At 35.2% G+C, this 19132-nt stretch overlaps 5 protein-coding genes across 6 annotated transcripts; 2 read left to right on the top strand and 3 right to left on the bottom strand.

Annotated features, from left to right (window-relative positions):
- Positions 1 to 1450: 1450 nt before the first annotated feature.
- LOC18099965 (glucan endo-1,3-beta-glucosidase 6) lies at positions 1451 to 6342 on the top strand. Of its 2 annotated transcripts, none has more exons than XM_052453935.1 (3): positions 1451 to 1465; positions 1564 to 2745; positions 5038 to 6342. In XM_052453935.1, the coding sequence occupies exons 2-3, from the start codon at positions 2414 to 2416 to the stop codon at positions 6155 to 6157; spliced, it is 1452 nt and encodes a 483-aa protein (XP_052309895.1). In that variant the 5' UTR covers positions 1451 to 1465; positions 1564 to 2413; the 3' UTR covers positions 6158 to 6342. The 2 variants fall into 2 exon arrangements, with proteins under 2 accessions (XP_052309895.1, XP_052309896.1); XM_052453936.1 differs by lacking the exon at positions 1451 to 1465 and having other exon boundaries at positions 1480 to 1741; positions 2377 to 2745.
- A 3330-nt stretch (positions 6343 to 9672) lies between these two features.
- On the top strand, positions 9673 to 11223 carry LOC7487236 (serine/threonine-protein kinase Aurora-3). Its single transcript, XM_002308997.3, has 5 exons — positions 9673 to 10120; positions 10198 to 10293; positions 10465 to 10679; positions 10772 to 10844; positions 10953 to 11223. Exons 1-5 carry the CDS (start codon positions 9755 to 9757, stop codon positions 11052 to 11054), a joined length of 852 nt encoding a protein of 283 aa, XP_002309033.1. The 5' UTR covers positions 9673 to 9754; the 3' UTR covers positions 11055 to 11223.
- On the bottom strand, positions 11187 to 13616 carry LOC18099963 (3-ketoacyl-CoA synthase 15). Its single transcript, XM_006381110.3, has 4 exons — positions 13592 to 13616; positions 13004 to 13509; positions 12257 to 12841; positions 11187 to 12092 (listed from the first exon to the last, which is right to left on the bottom strand). Exons 1-4 carry the CDS (start codon positions 13614 to 13616, stop codon positions 11544 to 11546), a joined length of 1665 nt encoding a protein of 554 aa, XP_006381172.3. The 3' UTR covers positions 11187 to 11543.
- A 1921-nt stretch (positions 13617 to 15537) lies between these two features.
- On the bottom strand, positions 15538 to 16551 carry LOC7487234 (ethylene-responsive transcription factor ERF015). The gene is made up of 2 exons (XM_024602933.2): positions 16394 to 16551; positions 15538 to 16247 (listed from the first exon to the last, which is right to left on the bottom strand). Exons 1-2 carry the CDS (start codon positions 16478 to 16480, stop codon positions 15726 to 15728), a joined length of 609 nt encoding a protein of 202 aa, XP_024458701.1. The 5' UTR covers positions 16481 to 16551; the 3' UTR covers positions 15538 to 15725.
- A 35-nt stretch (positions 16552 to 16586) lies between these two features.
- LOC18099962 (uncharacterized) lies at positions 16587 to 18428 on the bottom strand. The gene is made up of 3 exons (XM_024602934.2): positions 18148 to 18428; positions 17804 to 17965; positions 16587 to 16926 (listed from the first exon to the last, which is right to left on the bottom strand). Exons 1-2 carry the CDS (start codon positions 18307 to 18309, stop codon positions 17810 to 17812), a joined length of 318 nt encoding a protein of 105 aa, XP_024458702.1. The 5' UTR covers positions 18310 to 18428; the 3' UTR covers positions 16587 to 16926; positions 17804 to 17809.
- Between the last annotated feature and the right edge of the window lie 704 nt (positions 18429 to 19132).

Raw genomic sequence — 19132 nt, 5'->3', positions numbered from 1 at the left:
CAAGTTATTTTATTTAATTATTTTTAATTGATTTTTTTCAAATTTATCCTTTAATATTTCATTAATAAGAAATTAAGCTTTATAATTTATTTTAATTTACTTTTTATGAGATTATCTCGATCTCATGACCCAAGTCGTAGATTTGTGATTTTTGTAAAATATTTTTTTGATTTTATCTTTTAATATTGGGTTGCTTGAGAATTGGACTTCATAGTTTTTTTTTTTTTTACTTCATACAGGATTATTATGGTCTTATGACCCGAGCCACAGATTTATTTGGTTAACCTGGGTTAACCAGGGTCAATCCAATAGATTTCTGTCACAATATATATATATATATATATATATATATATATGAGTTAAAATTTTAGTTAAACTATAATTTTATCAGTCGTTTAGGTTGTCTTTGGACTTGTCAAATCGATCAGGTCACATCAAGTCACCTTCCGCATGATTTAATTTTTTTCCACTAGAAAAATGTTAATAATACTTCATTATTTTTTTTACATTAAATAAAATTTTAACCTGACCTTAGTGCAAACCATTTATGAGCTCGTTTGGTATTGTGGTAGCGATTGCTTTTTAATATGCTTTTCATTTGAAAATACATTGAAATAATAATTTTTTTTATTTTTTTAAATTTATTTTTGACATTAGCACATCAAACAATATAAAAACATAAAAAATTAATTTGATGCAAATAAAAAAATTAAATTTTAAAAATATTTTTAAAACACAAAAAAAAAAAAAACCATTAAAACAAGATTAGCTTCATACCCAAATTGGGCTAAGATAAATAGTTGGGTTTGGTGTCTGAACAAGAAGATCCGGTCCAAACCCAGCTAGATAATGACCGACATGCGACCACCGAAAGTAGCCGTTGGATAGATGAATGACCAAATTATTATTACTTTGCTGTAACAAAGATGCCTGCCAAATCCTGTCTTGCCAATGTTGCAGACAGACACCCGACTCAAGATATTTGTTTCAATTTATTGCGAGTTAATTATAATCTAGTCCTCTTAGTTTAATGAGACTAATTAATTAGTCCTTATTGTTTATAAACTATATTTCTAATCCATACACTATTTATTTATTTATTTTTTAAAAATAGAAAGGTTCAAGGAGAGACATGTAATGTGGGAAAGTTTTCTTATGAAAGAAGTCATTCCGAGAACTAAAAGTTACTGAACCGAGGATTGTCGATCGCGAAACTACATGGACTAATTAACTAGTTTCAATAAAATATAGGGACTTATTTATAATTTACAATTTCGTTTTTTGTTTTCATTTTCATATGTTAATGTGACGAGTGACGACACCTCATATCTCCCTCTCCCTCTCTCTCTTAGCCTAAATGAGGTCCTGGTCCCCATCAAGGCTATCACTCTCTCTTTCTCTCTCTACTTTTGTTTAGTTGCAGGCCAGGTGCCAGTCAGTGAGTGCGTGGTTGTGTTTGTATGGAGTAAGGACCCTTCCTTCCTTTTTGATGCTTCAGTATTACAACTCTTCTAACAAGTTCGATCTTTAGCTTAGCTAATAAAATACTGCCTGCTTCAACAGGAGCGGGATTCTTAACTTCTTCATAACCTCACATTCCTCCTGGCTACACCTCCCCCTCTCCCTCTCTTCTTCCGCGCTTTAATAAACCCCACCTTTTCGCTTTGTTTGTTCTGGTTTTGTTTTTTGCACTCAGTGCGCTTTCTTATTTACGAATCTGGTTCCTAGTTATCGCTGATATGTAAGTTGCTACTCTCTCTGTCTCCCAGCTTCTTTGCTCAAAATCTTTCCTTCTTACCTTCTTTGTTTAGCTTAATCTTGTCTTATTTACGAATCTGATTCCTAGTTACCACTAATGCAAGTTGTTACTCTTTCTGTCTACCAGCTTCTTTGTTCAAAATCTTTCTTACTTTAGCTTAATCTCCCTCTCTTCACTTAAGCTTTCTCTCTTTCAAATTTAGTTTGTTTGATGATTTCAACTTAAGTTGACAACTCCTTTTCTTTTCTTTCTTTTGCGATTCATGGAAGACATGCTCTTGCTAATTCCAATATTTCTGTTTTCAGATGTTAAAGTTTTACTTTAAAGCTTGTTGCTTTATTGTTATACTTACTACTACTACTGCTACTTATAATTAAGACCACCTATATACCTATCCTTTTCTTCAAAACTAGATTTGATTGGCCTCCTACTCTTCTAGCTACTTTTGCATCTGGGGTTTCTATAGTTGGTTTGCCTCTGAAAGATTAATTCCCTTTTTTAGTGCTTGCTTGTAAGATTTGTCTCTTAACTAGAGACTAATCCCTAAGCATATCTTGTATTGTTCATCACTATCTACTCCAGTTCTGTATTGTTATTGTTATCGTCGTCACTTTCAGAAAGAAGCTTAGCTCATTTGTTTGAAGAAAAGGAAAGATGCGGTTGTATCATGTGGCTATTGGATTAGTGTCATTGCTTTCAACGGTGAGTGGTGCAATGACCATAGGTGCCAACTGGGGAACGCAAGCTACCCACCCTTTGGATCCATCCATTGTGGTGAGGCTGCTTAGGGAAAATGGGATCCAAAAGGTTAAGCTTTTTGATGCAGATTATGATACTCTAAAAGCTCTTGGTAAGAGTGGGATTGAGGTCATGGTGGGTATCCCAAATGACATGCTTGCTACTCTGGCTAGTAGCATGAAGGCTGCTGAGAAATGGGTTTCCAAAAATGTCTCCGCACATGTCACCTCAAATAATGTCAACATCAGGTCAAATTTACTCTTGCTTTTATGTGTGTGCGTATTGTTTCCTGACTTGGTTTACAAGAAATTGAGATTATTAGCTGAAATTAATTGTTTGTTGTCCTTCCTTTGAACTGTCTCTTGGCCATTATTGTGATAATTTATCTTTTAGTTTGTGGTTGTTGAGAGAAATATTGCTCGGAGGGTAAGGGTGTTGCCTGGTCTTATGTTCAGTTATGCCAGTTCCAAATGGCGTGAAATTTCAAGATTACATGTAGCAAGTTAGATGCTGGGATGTCATTATATCTTGCCTTCATCAGTTTGAGAGCCTTTTCTCTGTCTGCCTCATTCAAACTGATCTGTAATGATGTCTAAAGCCCCCTTTTAATTGTTGGCTGATTTATCTGTACATTATGCTGATGTCCCTTTCGATTTATTGCAGACTAACTAAGCAATGTCATGTTCTGCAAAAGATTTCAATTAGAATTTGAATTAACTAAAGCCTTTTTGTTATTGGTGACAGATTTTATCTGCATATTTTGCTGTGGTCCCTCTAGATTTATTGCGGACAGCACAGTCATAACTCCAAAAGGTTTCAATTAGAATTTGGATTGACTAAATGACTATGTGCTTTATCATCATGTTAACACCAACAAATTGATTCTTGCTCTGGCTATATGTTTTTATCTGATACAGCCAAGAGACAACCCGATCAAGGTAACTTAACTTGGCTACGTAATTGTGGGGTTGTGTTTGATGTTTGGCACTTTTGTGAATTTGTCTTACCATGATTTATCTTATAGCCTTTTGTTTTCTCTATCTTTCTCTATAAGTTATTTATGTTGGGGATTCCTAGTTTATCTTGAAATTGCTACATCAAGAAGTGATTGTATGAGTTCTATTGCATGAAAGTTAGTCACTTGCCTTGGTTCCTGCTTAGAGATTTCCGAATATACTCTCCAAAATATCTCAAGATTTTCTACTGTCTAGCTCATTTATCGGCAAATGTGTTATGGAGTTCAAGTTGCACCTTTTAGGTATTGGCCGAATCTCAGGTCCCTTCTTCCAGTGAACTTTAAGCCCCATTCTTCAGTCATGGTTTCTTGCATGTCTTGGGTGATTCCATGCCCTATTCTTCAATTAATCTTGCCCATTGGATGGTGGTGCTTGGTCTAGAAAGAGTTGAACATGAAATCTTATCTTTTTGTCTTGGCTTTGGTTCACGTGAAAGAAATGAACTGGAATAATTTATGAGCATTGGACAAACATAAAGTTGATTGAGGGAAGCATCATGGTCTTTCTGACTCTTCTGCGCTCCAACATTCATAGTTTGGGTGCAATCCCCATTTAGGTTCCCAAAAGGCCTTCTGTTTTCACAAGTTTCTTGTTTTCCCATTGTACATTTTGATTATAAAATGTAATGTCGGAAGAGGAATTGAACTATCAAAGTGTAAAAAAGGCCGCAAACTGTGCAAAGCAAAGTCAGGTAACCTTGCCTGCAAAATTCCAAAAAAAAGAAGAAGCAATAGAACAATCAAACTACAATCTGGAGCCAGCAACTCTTAACAATTTCCTCCAGAATATTAATGGTATGGGATCATATTAGTTGAACTGAACTTTGTGGTCCCATTTGTTTCTATCTTCAGCTACACTAGATGTTAGTGGCTCTATTTCTTTCTTGTAGAAATCTCATATTTTAAACATCCAGAAATACAGTTCACATCATTCCATCACTGTTCATATCATCAGATGTGAATAGATTCTATTTGTCAATAAAATCACTTGTGCTTTCTGCTAATTTTATGTTACCCTGAATGTGAAATTGTCCTGAAATTCACCTCTGAAAAAAAAAGCTCTTGAAAGCAAGTGCATGTAGTGTTAACTATGGGAGACATCATTAACATAATGGCACTGGCATCTTTATGTGTTTGGATGATATAATCTGTCTGAAAAAAAAATTTCGAACATTCATCCTTTCTAAATGTATGGTATGGAAATGATGGGCTTTAGGCTAGCAGATTGGATGGGCATACAACTCTTGCATGTCATGGAATTTGTCATGGCCTTCTTGGATTTATAGGTTCTTATATGCCCTTAGACATGAAATGTGTACTCAAACGATTTTGGTGTAATTTTATTTTGTCTAGATAGAGGTGTGATGAAATCTTTGGAGGTTTATAAGAAAGATAAAAGGGTTCCATAGACTTCTGCTATTTTGTTGTCTTGTGAAAACTTTAGATCAAGTGCAGAAATATGGGCGTGACTCAACACTGTAATTATTTTGCTTTTTGTCTAACTTATCAAATTATTCTTGTACAGATATGTTGCAGTTGGAAATGAACCTTTCTTGCAAACGTACAATGGAAGCTTTCTCAGAACAACATTCCCTGCTCTCCAGAATGTCCAATCTGCTCTGATAAAAGCTGGGCTTGGCAATTCAGTAAAGGTCACTGTCCCTCTGAATGCTGATGTCTATGAGAGCTCAAGTGGACTTCCTTCTGATGGTGACTTTCGAGCTGATATCCATGATCTCATGCTTGCCATTGTCAAATTCTTGAATGATGCCACTGCCCCCTTCACTGTGAATATCTATCCTTTCATAAGCCTGTACTCTGATGCTGACTTCCCGGTTGATTATGCCTTCTTCGATGGCAATGCAAATCCTGTAAATGATGGCGGCACATCCTACTATAACATGTTTGATGCTAACTATGATACTCTTGTGCATGCTCTACAAAAGAATGGATTTGGGAATTTGCCTATCATTGTTGGAGAGATCGGGTGGCCAACTGATGGGGACAGGAATGCTAACATAGAATATGCCCAGCGTTTCAACCAAGGTTTCATGTCACATATTTCCAGTGGGAAAGGGACTCCATTAAAGCCTAATGCTGATATTAATGCCTATTTGTTTAGTCTGATTGATGAGGATGCCAAAAGTGTTGATCCTGGGAACTTCGAACGGCACTGGGGGGTATTTACATTTGATGGAATGCCCAAATATGCTTTCAACCTTGGCACAACAAATACAGGAGCTTTAATTCCAGCAAGAAGAGTCAACTACCTGGAGCGTAAATGGTGTGTGATGAAGCCATCGGCCAAGCTTGATGACCCACAAGTGCCACTAAGTGTAAGCTATGCCTGCGGACTAGCTGACTGCACTAGGCTTGGTTATGGGACATCATGTGCAAGTTTGGATTCTAGGGGGAACATTTCATATGCATTTAACAGTTATTTCCAGATACAAAATCAACTTGACGATGCATGCAAGTTTCCAAACCTTTCAACAATCACCAAGACAGATCCATCTACTGGAACTTGCAAATTTGAGGTAATGATTGAGCCATACTATGGAGGTGCGGTACAGGCACCCGGGCATGCCAAGAAGGCACTGGGTTTGGTTGTAGGTCTCATTCTATTTTTCCTAAAGATTGTGTAAACCTCAAAGCTCTCCCAACTTTTTGTGGTAGCAGTTTTCATCAGCTATTCTCATTAATCTGGTGTGTAGGATATAAAGGAAGCTAGCCAAGAGCGATTTTGGAATTGAATAGATTGTAACTTGATTTGTGTGTTCTAGAAACGAATGTTCGAATGTATGAAAATAAATTGTTGAACTATTTAATATATGCATGCATATTTAGAAAATAAAGCTTGCGAATGGAGGCCATATCATAACGAGCTGATCAGCTGGAAAATGTGTAGCAGTTCTGAAAGTTGTAGTAGCTAAACAGCCATGGGGGAGTGGTTGCTTCATCTGTTGAACTAGAACACCTTGTATCTAGGTATCAGTTAGGAACCGAGAAGATTATGTGTTTTGGCAAGCAACTAAGAAGATAGCTCCAGCTCCCGAACCACCATAAGAATGCTCGATCGCTACATCGTCTGATTGGACACTACCTAACATCTCTCAAACATTGTTATGGAAATGGTTTTCAAAGACTTCAAATTAATGCTAATGAAGTCCACCTTCCACGGTTGCATTTTTTCTACTTCAAATTCTTCCAAGCTTTTTTAGGGTCCCCACAAGACCAGCCCCAGCAAGACAAGAACAGTGTTTTGTAATGCGGTGACAAACCCCAGGCACAACCTCCCTTACCAATGGAGTAGAATCAATAATCCGGGATCAAGAGAATATCGATGCTAATTAGCATTCACCTTCAAACCTTGAAGTGGAATGATTAAGACATGTATACTTTGTGCCATTATATAATTAACATGTATCTACTTGAATTCAAAGCTTTATGTAAGAGCAAAAACAATTATTAAATGTTTAACTGGTGATACATTACTGATAGAATAATCTTTCTAAGGTCGAATTCTAATCTTGAATGTATGCTCCAGAGGTTGAACAACCATGAATATCAGAACAACCATGAACCAGACCTAGTTATCATAACATAAAAGGAAAAGATATAAACCCATACCTCAAAAACCAAACATTTGATTCAAGCAATCTAAGAAAACCAAAACATAAACTTCTTATCGTGTACAATGGTGCAAGACAATGTCTAACATCTGAGGAAATCAACTAGAGTGTGGTGAACCTCTCAATCGATCTCCAAAAAGACTGGAATCAAACCTGTGCATAACAACCAAAAGAAGAGCCTACACTTCAACACACCTTCATGGAGATGACTGTGTAGATGCGTGTAGCTGTGGGATGATCGTGGGTTTATTTAGTGAAGCAATACTATGCATGTGGGTGATTCGTTTCTTTCAGCATGAGTTAAACACGAAAGGATAAACAAAAAATTAAAAAGCGGTATCATAAAATTTTCTTTATCAATTTGTTTTAATTTGCTTCATGGCCAAGCATTACAAAATAAATAAATAAATATTTTTTTTTGATGAAATCTCTTACAATTAAGGATTAACATAATGATTATTATAAAAATACCCAACTTTGATGAAATCTCTTACAATTAGGGATTAAAGTCATGGTTTTTTTCATAAAAATTCCAGCTTCAACAAAATCTCCTTTGTTAGGGATTATCGATATTTTTTCGACGAGTCTTTTATTTTTAGAGACTAATATCTTATTTTTAGTAAATCATAAATAAGCTCAAAAGTATATCAATTTAGGAAAAACACGAACAACGGTAAACTTTCATCTAAAATGAAGCGGTAAGAGTGATGCCTATCTTTTTTTAATCATAATTAACTTAGAACCGGATCTCTGAATAAATCAATGTTTTTTTAGGATCCTTAATTTTTTTAATTATTAGGTGGCGACTCCAAAACAATCAATTTATTTTGTTGTTGATTCATCACGGTGTGACATATAGGATGATGACTATATTTCTTATTACAGTTTTAGCTCTTTACCTAAAACATCTGAAAGATCAATTAGGGTTTTTAGTTATAATAAAACTATGTGGTGATTTTTTTTTCTTTCTATTTTTTTTTTACATGTAGTTAGCCTAGATGTCCCTTGCGACAACTAGTTTATAGGTTCACACTACGCTATGAGTTGGTTAAAATCTTCTTTTAACGTAATAAAAAATATTCAGGTTGTAGAAAACTATTTAATATTGTTAAACCTAACCCAGTGTGTCAACATTGAAACCTCTCAATCTGATTCCTTGCCTAACTTGAGTTTAAAATTAAACCATACGAGAGTTGTCTCGACGTAACCAATCGACTTGGACGGTTTAAAAACAAAGTAACAGATTTGTAAAAAAGCCCAAGAATGAGATTGACAGAAAAAAAAAAAAAACATCTCGACTCAACTACTTGTTTAACTCAAGTTTAAAATTAAAACCATCTCAGATTTGCCCTGACATGAGTCAATTGACTTAGCTGATCCAAAAGCAACTTAGTCGGTTGGTAAAAAAAACTTAAGGATGAAATTGAGAAACACGAACAAAATTGACAGGAAAACAATACCTCTTGATTCAACTCCTTACCTAGCCCTGGTTTAAAGTTAATCTGTATTAGAGTTGTCCTAACTTGATCCAATCGACTTGATCGGTACAAAGAAAACCTAAATAACTGTTATAAAAAGTATAAGGATGAGATTAAAAAATATTATAAAATTGAAATGAAAAAATAAAAGGGTTGGATTGAAAAAAAAAGTTTCATGATTCATATAAATAGTGAAACTCGACAAAGAATCACAGTTTTTTTTAGCATACAAGGTACCATTAATTCTGGCCAATTTGCAAGTGAAGTGATTAGAAGCCATAGGTTGGTAAAAGAAGATGATGGTGATTCATTTTAGTCAAGGTTAGATCCATTTGCAAGTGAAATAGAAGTGAAATGGATTTCTCTCCACTTGTTTCAAACACTCACATTCTAGAATCCTCCAAGAAACCTTGCCATTCATGGATCAAAATCAAAGAAATCAGAAAAAAAAAAATAGAGCTAGGTGCAAATAATTTCAGCAATTTCTGTATTTTTGCCATGCTTGCGGATTTTACTTTTGTTTGCGAATTTGGTTTGTTTTCGCAATACTGAAATCCACACGGTACTCCTCCATCGCTGTAAATTTTATGGAAAAGGTTATGTTTTAGTCACTGTAATTTAAGATGTGTTTCATTTTGACCCTCTTTATATCAATATTTTTTTTAATAATTTCACCATCAATCTTGAATTTTCAATTGTACTACCAAATGACTTTTATTTTTAAATTGGATTATTTCGTTAAATAAAATCAACAAATTTATTAATTATCTGCTTATTCTTCATGTGATCTATATTATTCAAAAATTAAAGAGAAATTACTCTTCAATTTCCTCCTCCTCTACTGGGATCACATGAGGAGTACGTGAACACTTAATGATTTTATTAATTATATTTAATGAAATGGTATAATTGAGAAATAAATTTTTTATTATGATATAAAAAATACTTTAAATGTGAGGTTTACCGGAAAAAAAAAATGCAAAGCCCAAACGGTGCGTTTTAATATGGGCGGGCTAAGACTAAACTTGAAAATAAAAAAACAGAACGGTGGAAATTCGAAAGAAAAAAAATCCCAAATTTCAAAAGCAGTTGTCTTCTCACACTAGCTCTAGAATCGAATCGATCATCGAAAATGGCAGAAGACAACAAAAAGTCAGAGCCGCGGCGAAGGGGATGGTCGATAGCCGACTTCGAGATCGGAAAACCCTTAGGGAGAGGGAAGTTCGGCCGGGTCTATGTAGCCAGGGAAGTGAAGAGCAAGTACATAGTGGCATTGAAGGTGATTTTCAAGGAACAAATCGACAAGTACAACATTCATCATCAATTGAAGAGGGAAATGGATATTCAAACCAGTCTCAGTCACCCTAACATTCTCCGTCTCTACGGTTGGTTTCACGATGACCAACGCGTCTTCATGATTCTTGAATACGCTCACGGCGGTGAACTTTTTAAAGAGCTTAGAAAGTGCGGTTATCTCTCTGAGCAAAAAGCCGCCACGGTCCGTCTCTCTCTCTCTCTCTCAATTTATTTTTACTGATTATTATTATGATTCATTTTATTGTTAATTAATTTCAGTATGTTGCCAGTCTGGCGAATGCATTGGCGTATTGTCATGAGAAGGATGTGATTCACAGAGATATAAAGCCTGAAAATTTGTTGCTTGATCACGAGGTGTGTTGCTTTTATTTGTTTTTTAATCAGAATTTGTGATTAATTATTGCTTATATTTCGATTACAGTTTAGATTAATATGAGCAATTTTGAGGTTATCTATTAACAGAAAATATCTTTTTTTTTGGTTGTTGTTGATTTGAGAACTTTGTTTGAATGCTAACATTTGAAGGGTCGACTGAAAATTGCGGATTTCGGGTGGTCTGTGCAATCGAGGAGCAAAAGACACACTATGTGTGGAACTTTGGATTACTTGGCACCGGAAATGGTGGAGAATAAGGCTCATGATTACGCTGTTGATAACTGGACTTTGGGAATTCTTTGTTATGAGTTCCTCTATGGGGCTCCTCCCTTTGAGGCTGAGAGTCAGCGTGATACGTTCAGAAGGTGGGAAGGGTTGTGTTTTAATGGGTTATTTGGTCTGATTTGTGTAGAGAATTGAACTGGGATTTATGTGGAAAGTGAATTTTGTGATGCAGGATTGTGAAGGTTGATCTTACTTTTCCTTCCACTCCTCCTGTCTCTGCAGAAGCAAAGAACCTCATCACCCGGGTAAGTTTTTTTTTTAGAGTAACGGTATTGCCTTACTAGTATTGTCTCAACATGGAATTGCATAACTGTGGGGTTCAATATGTGATCTGGGTAATTTCATTTTTGCAGCTTTTGGTCAAGGACTCTTCAAAGAGGCTGTCTCTTCAGAAGATCTTGGAGCACCCATGGATAATCAAGAATGCAAATCCAATGGGCACCTGTGATAACTAGTAACATTTTCTAACTTGTATTCTATTTTGAATTTTGTATCTAATGTTCTCGTCTTTGAGAACGCAAAGCTACTTTTAAAACGTTGTACTGACCTAGAAAGATGTTTGACTGTCACTGCTTGGAACTCGAATATTAACCCTGTAAGGTGAATGCATCATAATTATATTCAGTCAGTTGTGTTCTATGCTCTAATTAATAATAGACTAGATTTCTAGAAGTGGTTTCCCACCCACTCGATTGAAGAATGTGTTTGTTTGTGAGGTGAGCAGCCCGGCGCAACTCTTAAACAAACACACTCTTAATCTAATAAGTGATTTGGAGACCGGTGGCAGTTAATGCATTTTTAGGAAATTTTCCTGAGATGCATTGTTGACATTGTACTGATGGCATTTTAAGTCACGGTTCCTGAAAATACATAAAAAAACCTAAACAATTTCCATATATAAACCTATAATATTCGTTCACTCCCACCTTCTCCTACCATTTCCTTCAGTTAGAATCCTGAATCCAAGGACTCCGCTTGGGCTTCCCAACATTCCCAAGCGCCTTCCAAACAACACTGTTGCACTTGAACCCCGAACCAAAAGCAAGTTGCCAGATCCTATCACCTCGTTTGATCCTTGTATTTGTCTCCAAGTAAGCGAGTTCATACCAGACACTGCTACTCGAAGTGTTCCCAAATTGCTCCAAAGTTTTCTTTGATGCCTCCATGTATTCCTCTGTAAGCTCCAAGTTCTTCTGTATTTCATCTAGCACCTTTTTGCTAGTTGCTAGGATGCACACATGCTCAAAAGCAAGCTTGTAGTTTGGAATGTATGGTCTGTTTTTCTTCTTGAAGAGCAAATTAGTGAAAAAATGAACTTGTTCAGACACGGGAAGGACTAAAGGGCCTAGAGTGGTGATGTTGGCCTTGAGTGCATGGCCTCCCACCTCAACCAGATCCTTGCTAACTGACAGACCTTGCTTTCGTTCTGCATCTTCCCTTAGATGTATGCTTTTGAAGCTTCTGTTGTCCATGCCTTTGTGAGTTCGAACTAGCTGCATAGCAAATTTGAAATGTTAATAGTGCTCTGCTTTGACAAGTATGATACTATAATTTCACTGTTAGCACAAAACTATAGGGACAACACATGTATAGGACTTGAGATTGCGATTAGTCAAAAGAAATATCTGAAGGAATAGGAAAAATATACAGGTAGTACCGTCTTCAGTTCATACTTAGATCGCCATCGGTCAAGGCGGCAACTGGATAGAAGCATGGCTGCTGCGCCAAGTCTGAAGAAACAATTAGGAAGGAGCATATCCATATCATTGCCACTGTACCATGTATAGCTCACCGCTTCTGTGCTCACCACCAGTGCATAGCATCCAGGATATGCATTCAGAAGGTCTTTAGCTAGATCAATAGCTATAATGCCAGCAGCACATCCCATGCCACCGAGATTGAAGTTTTGAATATCATGCCTAAGCTTGTAGTGATTTATTACCATTGATGAGAGTGACGGGGTAGTATTTAGGATCCCACAGTTGACAATAAGAATTTTTATGTCCTTGGGCCTTATTTTTGTGGCGGCAAGAAGGTCATCTACTGCTCCAAACATGACCATTGCTGCCTCTTCACGGCCATCCTTTAGTGTTATCTTGTGCCCAGGTTGAAAAACTATTCTAGGCATGTAGGTCTCATCTCCAATGCCAGAATTCTTGAGAGCTCGGCGCTGAAACTCTATGGCGGCACCATTAAATTTGCCTGATTTCTTCGCCAACTCGATGAATTCGTCCTTCGAAATCTGTACACAACATAACAAGAAATTACTGTTATTCTGTGTGTGAATCCACATTGTTTTTGGTGGCAAGATTATGATACTTGATTTACAACAATTGATAGAATGATCTATTTAGAACACATGTTTTTTTATTATTATTAGATTCGAAGAACACAAGTTAATTACCTTGAGTTCATTTGGTGGACGATAACAAGCGAAGTCGACTAAATAAGTAGACCGAGGGCTTAAATAAAGATAAATGTATATAATTAAACTCAACAATCCCACAATGAAAAGTGCATCAATGGGGTCACATTTTGGACAGAAATCTTGCCAGATGAAGAGCTTTCCAATCTGAGCACTGAAGATCACCATGAGAACTGGTGCTGTTAGGAAATAAAAGACAGGGCTAAGGAGATAGGAATATCCCAGCTTGACATATTTCAAGTTAACCGAGTTGAGGAAATCCGGCAATCCTCGTCGAACCCTGACAGAGAAATTCAAAGATCCAGCATATGGGCCTGAATTCTCTATGCCCCGGTTCACAATTTCAGTGGACAATAACTCCTGCTCTCCTGCCATGGGAAGCAGTTTTATGAAACCAAGTAACGCTGGAGAGACCAAGAGGGTTGAAGGAAAAACAACGTAAGCCCGGACAGCATGGGAGGTGAAAGGGGTGTGAAGAAGGAGGGCTGCCACAGAAAGGATATATAGGTGTAGTAGGAAATAATATACTAAAGCATGGAGTTACGTGATGGGTAATACCAAGCTAACAAAAATAGGCAGGCTCTTTGTGCATGAAAGCGAGTGAACAGCGGATTTCTAGCACCCAGAAAACCGGTGCATGGTGTAGATTTTTTTTTATATGTTTTTGATAACTATGATTTTTCTGAATAGCTTATATATATCTTAATTAATTTTAAAAAAATCTTAAAATTAATAATCAGTAAATCTTTAATAATTTTAAAATTTATAATACTCGAATTAATTAATGATCTGAAAAAAAAAAAAACATAACTTGTCGTCGTACAGAAGAAGCTTACATGATTCAACAGGTGTAGTGCAAATACTTGTTCAAATTTCAGACACTTAATTTTCCTATAAAACTCAGTGCTTCTACTATCTAAGATTATTTTGTTCACGTAAAACAACAAGAAAAGCTTTGATTTTATTATTAAAATGAAAATATAAGAAACAATAAAGCTTCTTACAACATACTCCAGAGTATATTATTTTTTTGAATGTATCAAATCAAGTTTATAAAAAATTGTGTTCATTACAAAATTTAATTTTGACGCATATGTTTGATTGAGAATTATATCCATTGATAAATATTAGATAGAGTTGTGAAGCTGAGAAATAGATGTAAATTAAGTCAGGGCCATTATATTATTTATATTTAATTAAATGATAATAATTTTTGTATAAGTCTAAAAGCAACCTATATGACTAGTCAAAACTTAGTTTGACTTAAAAGAATTTCTAGATATTATTTTTAAAAAAAAATATTGAGACGATAACATCTTAGATCAACTTAGGTCAAGCTTCCAAACCCACAACTTGAATCAAGGACCTAACTAAATTTAATAATTTTGTTTTTTTAAAAACTATTTTTTATTTAATTATATGATAATAAAATACATACTTGTATGAAAGACACCAAATGAAAATTAAAAAAAAAAACATGAGGGGTTGAAAAAAAAAAGGTAGCTAATATTATAAAAAAAAATGTTATAATATTATTAAAAAATAGAGTAAAAATTGAATGGTATTCAATAAAATAATATTTCACATATATTATTAAAAAAAACAAGAATTTAATAAAATATTATATCTAATATATTTTTAATTAATTAATTTTCAAGTAATTAAATATAAATTTAAGGAAAAACAAAAAGAAAATAAAAGGTGAAAATAGGCTAGATGGGTGGGACTAGGTGGCCAGCATGCTTGACCCATTAAAAATAAGACTCGACCCGCAAATTTGAGCTTTTTCTTTTCTTTTCTTTTCTTTTTTATTAATGGAAGAATGTGTTGTTTACTCTCTTTTTTTAAATAAAAAAAAAAGAAAGAAAGAAAGAATGCAGATAGCGTGTTGCTTGTAGTGGTATACAACAAATCATCTATTGAACTAGATTCCAGTCATTAGAGAGATAATTGAAAAATTGAGCCAAGTTACTCTCTCTCTCACTTTGATTTTTTTAAATGATTTAGTTCATCTTTTTAAATAACAACTATTTTTATAATTATTTTATATTTTATAATGTCTCAAAGAAGTTATTATAATTATCTTTAAATCTTTTCTTTCATATTTGATATAAATAAAATCATTTGTTCTTATAAGAAAAAATAAAAAGCTATATATATAGCCTTTTATTTTAGTATTCAATAACTCTTTTTCAATTTATAGATTCATATATTTTTAACTTTATTTCATTAAATCATAAACATCTTTACATTTTCCAACTTAAAAAAAAATCATTTAATGAATTGCATCATAATACAACACTAACACATTCTTCTACTATATTAAAAATTAACTTAAAATTCTACCCACCACATCGCATTAACTTTTTTTAATATTTATTAATATATATAATTCTCGATTAACAATTAAATTCTTTCCTTAATGTCAAAAAAATATATTGACAACACCACGGGTAACGGCATAGTGTGAAACTAAATATTGTGTCTATCAATTTGTGTTGTCCTTCCATATGTGCATGCATGCACTTCAAATACTAAATGCGATTACCACAGATGAAAATTTGTTGTTTACACGCATTCTAAGTACTTCCCCCTCAACGGGGATCTCATTACCAGGCAACAGTTTCCAACAAAGATGTTCACACTGAATAAATAACAGTTCATGTCTATGACTGCAACAAAACCCTGAAATACCTTGTACCTAGAGGGAGTCTATCCATTCTATGTCCAGCATGAGTAAATCATCCAACTGTAAATTGTCTATTGAACATAAATCTGGTACTGACGCACTAGCTGGAACATAACCCTCCACATTACCTGCATTTCCAGTTGCACTTGAAACCTGCAAATTGGGCAAGGATGGTTCAACCATTTCCACCGGAGTTATCACAGAGGGAGACACTGATGATGCATTTGACGAAGCAAAGTTAAAGGCAATAGCCTTTATTTCCTTCTTGGACAAGGCATCTACTGGACCACTAGGAAGTTGTGGCCTTCTTTCAGCAGGAAAATTGAATTGCCCACGTTCACCACGAATACAATACTGGGCAGCATCATATGCTCGAGCTGCTTTCTCTGGGGCATCATAAGAACCCAGCCATATCCTTTGTCCAGTCTTCGGAACCCTTATTTCAGAAACCCATTTGCCCCATGTCCTCATTCTGACACCCCTGTAAGTTCCCGAATTTCTCCCTTGTCGAACTTTCTTAGGAGGAGCAGAGGACTTACAGGGATCCATAAGGAGGAGGTGTTCAACAATTGAATGTTTAAGATGTTTAAGGGTAAATGCAGGTAACTGCAAATCATGCAACTTAGATGTGAACAAGATAAGTGATGCAGCTCAAGCCTAAGGGAGCAGGTGGAACTAACATGATAATGGCACGCGATGTTACAAACTGCACGTGGCAGTGGAGATACTGTCACGTTGTCAGCTTGCCATAGACTTGGAGTTTCCATTTGCAAAGAACAGCAATTGGCAAGACACGAATGTAATGCAGTTGTCACGTGGACATTCTTAAATAAACAACCTGAACCTTCCCATTAAGGAGAAAAAACAGACAACTTTCTACGAGTAAAGATTATCATTCATTAGACAGAATATCAAGCTCACCAATATGGAATTTCTGTTAATGAAAGAAGATATGATTTACCAAAAAAATCAAGATGAAACAAAATACAAAACAGGACATAAATGCCTCCTCTTGTTATGTTTCAGTAACCATAAGGGTTCATCTGTCTATAACGCATCCAGAATTCAAAATTCAAACACAGACAGAAAACTTTAATTTCAGCTATCAGCCTTCATTCTAAGCAATTGTTGGAGTTTCTTATCCCAATCCAAGACTTCTCAGTCTTTCAGATGCCTTGAGTAAACTGTCACAATGTCTAGAGCAAACTATCACCTGTCATAGAGAAAAGGCAACATCAAGCTTACACCTGGTGAACCAGGATAACTCCATTTTGGTTAATATTAATTTTCCTTTATGTGCTCCCACAATTCCAGCACTATGCTAACATAAAACTGTTCAAAATTATATTCCGGTACTAACAAGTCTCGAAACATGTTTACATGGCACACTGTAACTCTGAGTTCCAACAATCACTACCCAGGAAGTTATTTAAGAGAGTATTAAAGACTAGAGTAGAAGTTACATGTTTTCTCCATACTAAACTAGCATCTAGCAAAACACAACACTACCAAAGACACGTTGTCATTCTCTTCTGTACCATTATCATGTTTCTGAACTCTGAAACCACTTTATTTTTCTTGAGAGAGAGAGAGAGAGAGAGAGAGAGAGAGAGAAGAAAATGTAAAAGGAACACCCCAATCTGCTCTCGCTTGCCACTACTAACCAGCCATACTAGTCAATAAGAGTCAGACTGACAACATCTCAATTGCAACACAAAGTTGTTAGCTCACTAATCATTCCTTCACAATTTTTGTTTTCAAAAGCCATCCCATAATCTATGAGAATTTGAATAAAAACAGCATTGATCAGAGAAGTATATCCACCACGATTAGAATCACAATAATGCTAGCAGAACAAAATGTTAAGCCCCAGTCAGCAACCTATGATCGAAGTCTTAAACATGCAGGCATTCTCACAATACGATGAAGATGCAACTTAATTCAAGAACATGAAACTTTTGACCTCGTAGGTTAAGTATAAAGTTAAATGTACATAACATGACATATACGATACTCCTCGCTCAGTCCACTTCACTTTTTTTTTTTACAGAAACACAATACAGAATGAAGATTGAATTGTTCACACAAACCTTTCCTTAGGAGGTCGAAGAAGTTGGTGCTTCCGCCCCTTTAGTTTTCGAAGCAGCATTATCTGCTGCTGATGGTGGCACATATATCCTTGCTTTCTTGAGAATTTCAGCAACAACCCAATTTTTCCGTTTGCTTAACGGCCTCGAAGGATCCAATCTAACCTGAAAGCCCACCCAATTCCACAGATTCGAAAACTTTAAAAAGTTTCTCTTTTTTTTTCATTTCGTTGAATTTATTTTCTTTATTTGTTTGAGTAATCGATCAGTTACTCATCATCATAATAGTAATAATAAGAAGAAGAAGGAAAAAAGAAGAGTAAGAAGGAGAGTTAGAGGGTACTGACTCGATCGCCGATATTGCAGAGGTTGTTTTCGTCGTGAGCCATGAACTTGGAGGTCCGCTTGACGTATCGATTGTAGAGTTTGTGGTGGAACAGCCTGTCCACCGCCACCACCACTGACTTCTGCATCTTGTTCGACACCACCATCCCCACCACAGACTTCATCCTCTCCCTCTCTCTCTCCAATCAAATCCTTAAACCCTATTTTCTCTTAACTTCTGAACTTCAGACACCAACGACGTACCGTTTCCTAAATGAAACCTTTGCCCTTACCTGTCCCTTTGTTTTTTCTAGGAAAACTTAATTTATTCCCTAACAAGTTTACATGATCGCACTGCACTGCTGAGTTAAATTAATTAAGTTTTTAATATAATAAAAGAAGTTCATGCCACAGAGGGTATGCTTATTCATCTGATTTTTTTCATATTTAAAATTAAATTATATAAAAATTATCCTAATATAATTTAGTTAATTTATTTAATTCAAAGATAATTTGATCGATCGGTAAAATATTATGAGGATAAGATTGATAAAAAAAACTTTCAAACTTAACTTATTATCTAGCTCGAGTTTAAAATTAAATCATGTAAAAGTTGTCTAAGTGTAATCCAACCAACTTGATCGGTCACAAAACAATATGGTTGACCAGTAAAAAAAATTTGAGAATAAAATTGAGAAAAGAAAACGAAATTGATAGGAAACAAAACTTATCAACTCATCTTCTTGCCTAACCCAAGTTTAAAATTAAACTCTGTGTGAGTTGGCTCGACGTAACTCAGTTAATTTGATCGGTCTAAAAATAACCATGATAATCATTAGAAGAAATATGAAGACAAAATTGAAAACAGAAAAGAATGAAAAGAAGAAGAAAAAAAAAAGGGCACCTTCATTATGTTCCAATTAATAGAACTCTATAGGCGTGGTCATTTCAATGTAACAATGGACACAGATTACTGTGAATTGTTACAGTAAAATTACTATTTTGACC

This window comes from Populus trichocarpa, chromosome 6, assembly GCF_000002775.5.
Source record: "Populus trichocarpa isolate Nisqually-1 chromosome 6, P.trichocarpa_v4.1, whole genome shotgun sequence".
In the NCBI taxonomy this organism is placed as follows: Eukaryota; Viridiplantae; Streptophyta; class Magnoliopsida; order Malpighiales; family Salicaceae; genus Populus; species Populus trichocarpa.
Note: the sequence above shows the minus strand (reverse complement) of the source record. Positions and strands in the feature narration are given on the sequence as shown.

Coding starts and splice junctions, on each gene's coding strand:
- LOC18099965 (XM_052453935.1), top strand. CDS start 2,414: ATGCGGTTGTATCATGTGGCTATTGGATTAGTGTCATTGCTTTCAACG. Junction 2,746..5,037: donor TCAAATAATGTCAACATCAG/GTCAAATTTACT, acceptor ATTCTTGTACAG/ATATGTTGCAGTTGGAAATG.
- LOC7487236 (XM_002308997.3), top strand. CDS start 9,755: ATGGCAGAAGACAACAAAAAGTCAGAGCCGCGGCGAAGGGGATGGTCG. Junction 10,121..10,197: donor CTGAGCAAAAAGCCGCCACG/GTCCGTCTCTCT, acceptor AATTAATTTCAG/TATGTTGCCAGTCTGGCGAA. Junction 10,680..10,771: donor CAGCGTGATACGTTCAGAAG/GTGGGAAGGGTT, acceptor TTTGTGATGCAG/GATTGTGAAGGTTGATCTTA.
- LOC18099963 (XM_006381110.3), bottom strand. CDS start 13,616: ATGCACAAAGAGCCTGCCTATTTTT. Junction 13,510..13,591: donor CAAAGAGCCTGCCTATTTTT/GTTAGCTTGGTA, acceptor TTTCTGTGGCAG/CCCTCCTTCTTCACACCCCT. Junction 12,093..12,256: donor CTAAGTATGAACTGAAGACG/GTACTACCTGTA, acceptor TTTGCTATGCAG/CTAGTTCGAACTCACAAAGG.
- LOC7487234 (XM_024602933.2), bottom strand. CDS start 16,480: ATGGAAACTCCAAGTCTATGGCAAGCTGACAACGTGACAGTATCTCCA. Junction 16,248..16,393: donor ACATCGCGTGCCATTATCAT/GTTAGTTCCACC, acceptor GATCCCTGTAAG/TCCTCTGCTCCTCCTAAGAA.
- LOC18099962 (XM_024602934.2), bottom strand. CDS start 18,309: ATGAAGTCTGTGGTGGGGATGGTGGTGTCGAACAAGATGCAGAAGTCA. Junction 17,966..18,147: donor TCTGCAATATCGGCGATCGA/GTCAGTACCCTC, acceptor GTGGGCTTTCAG/GTTAGATTGGATCCTTCGAG.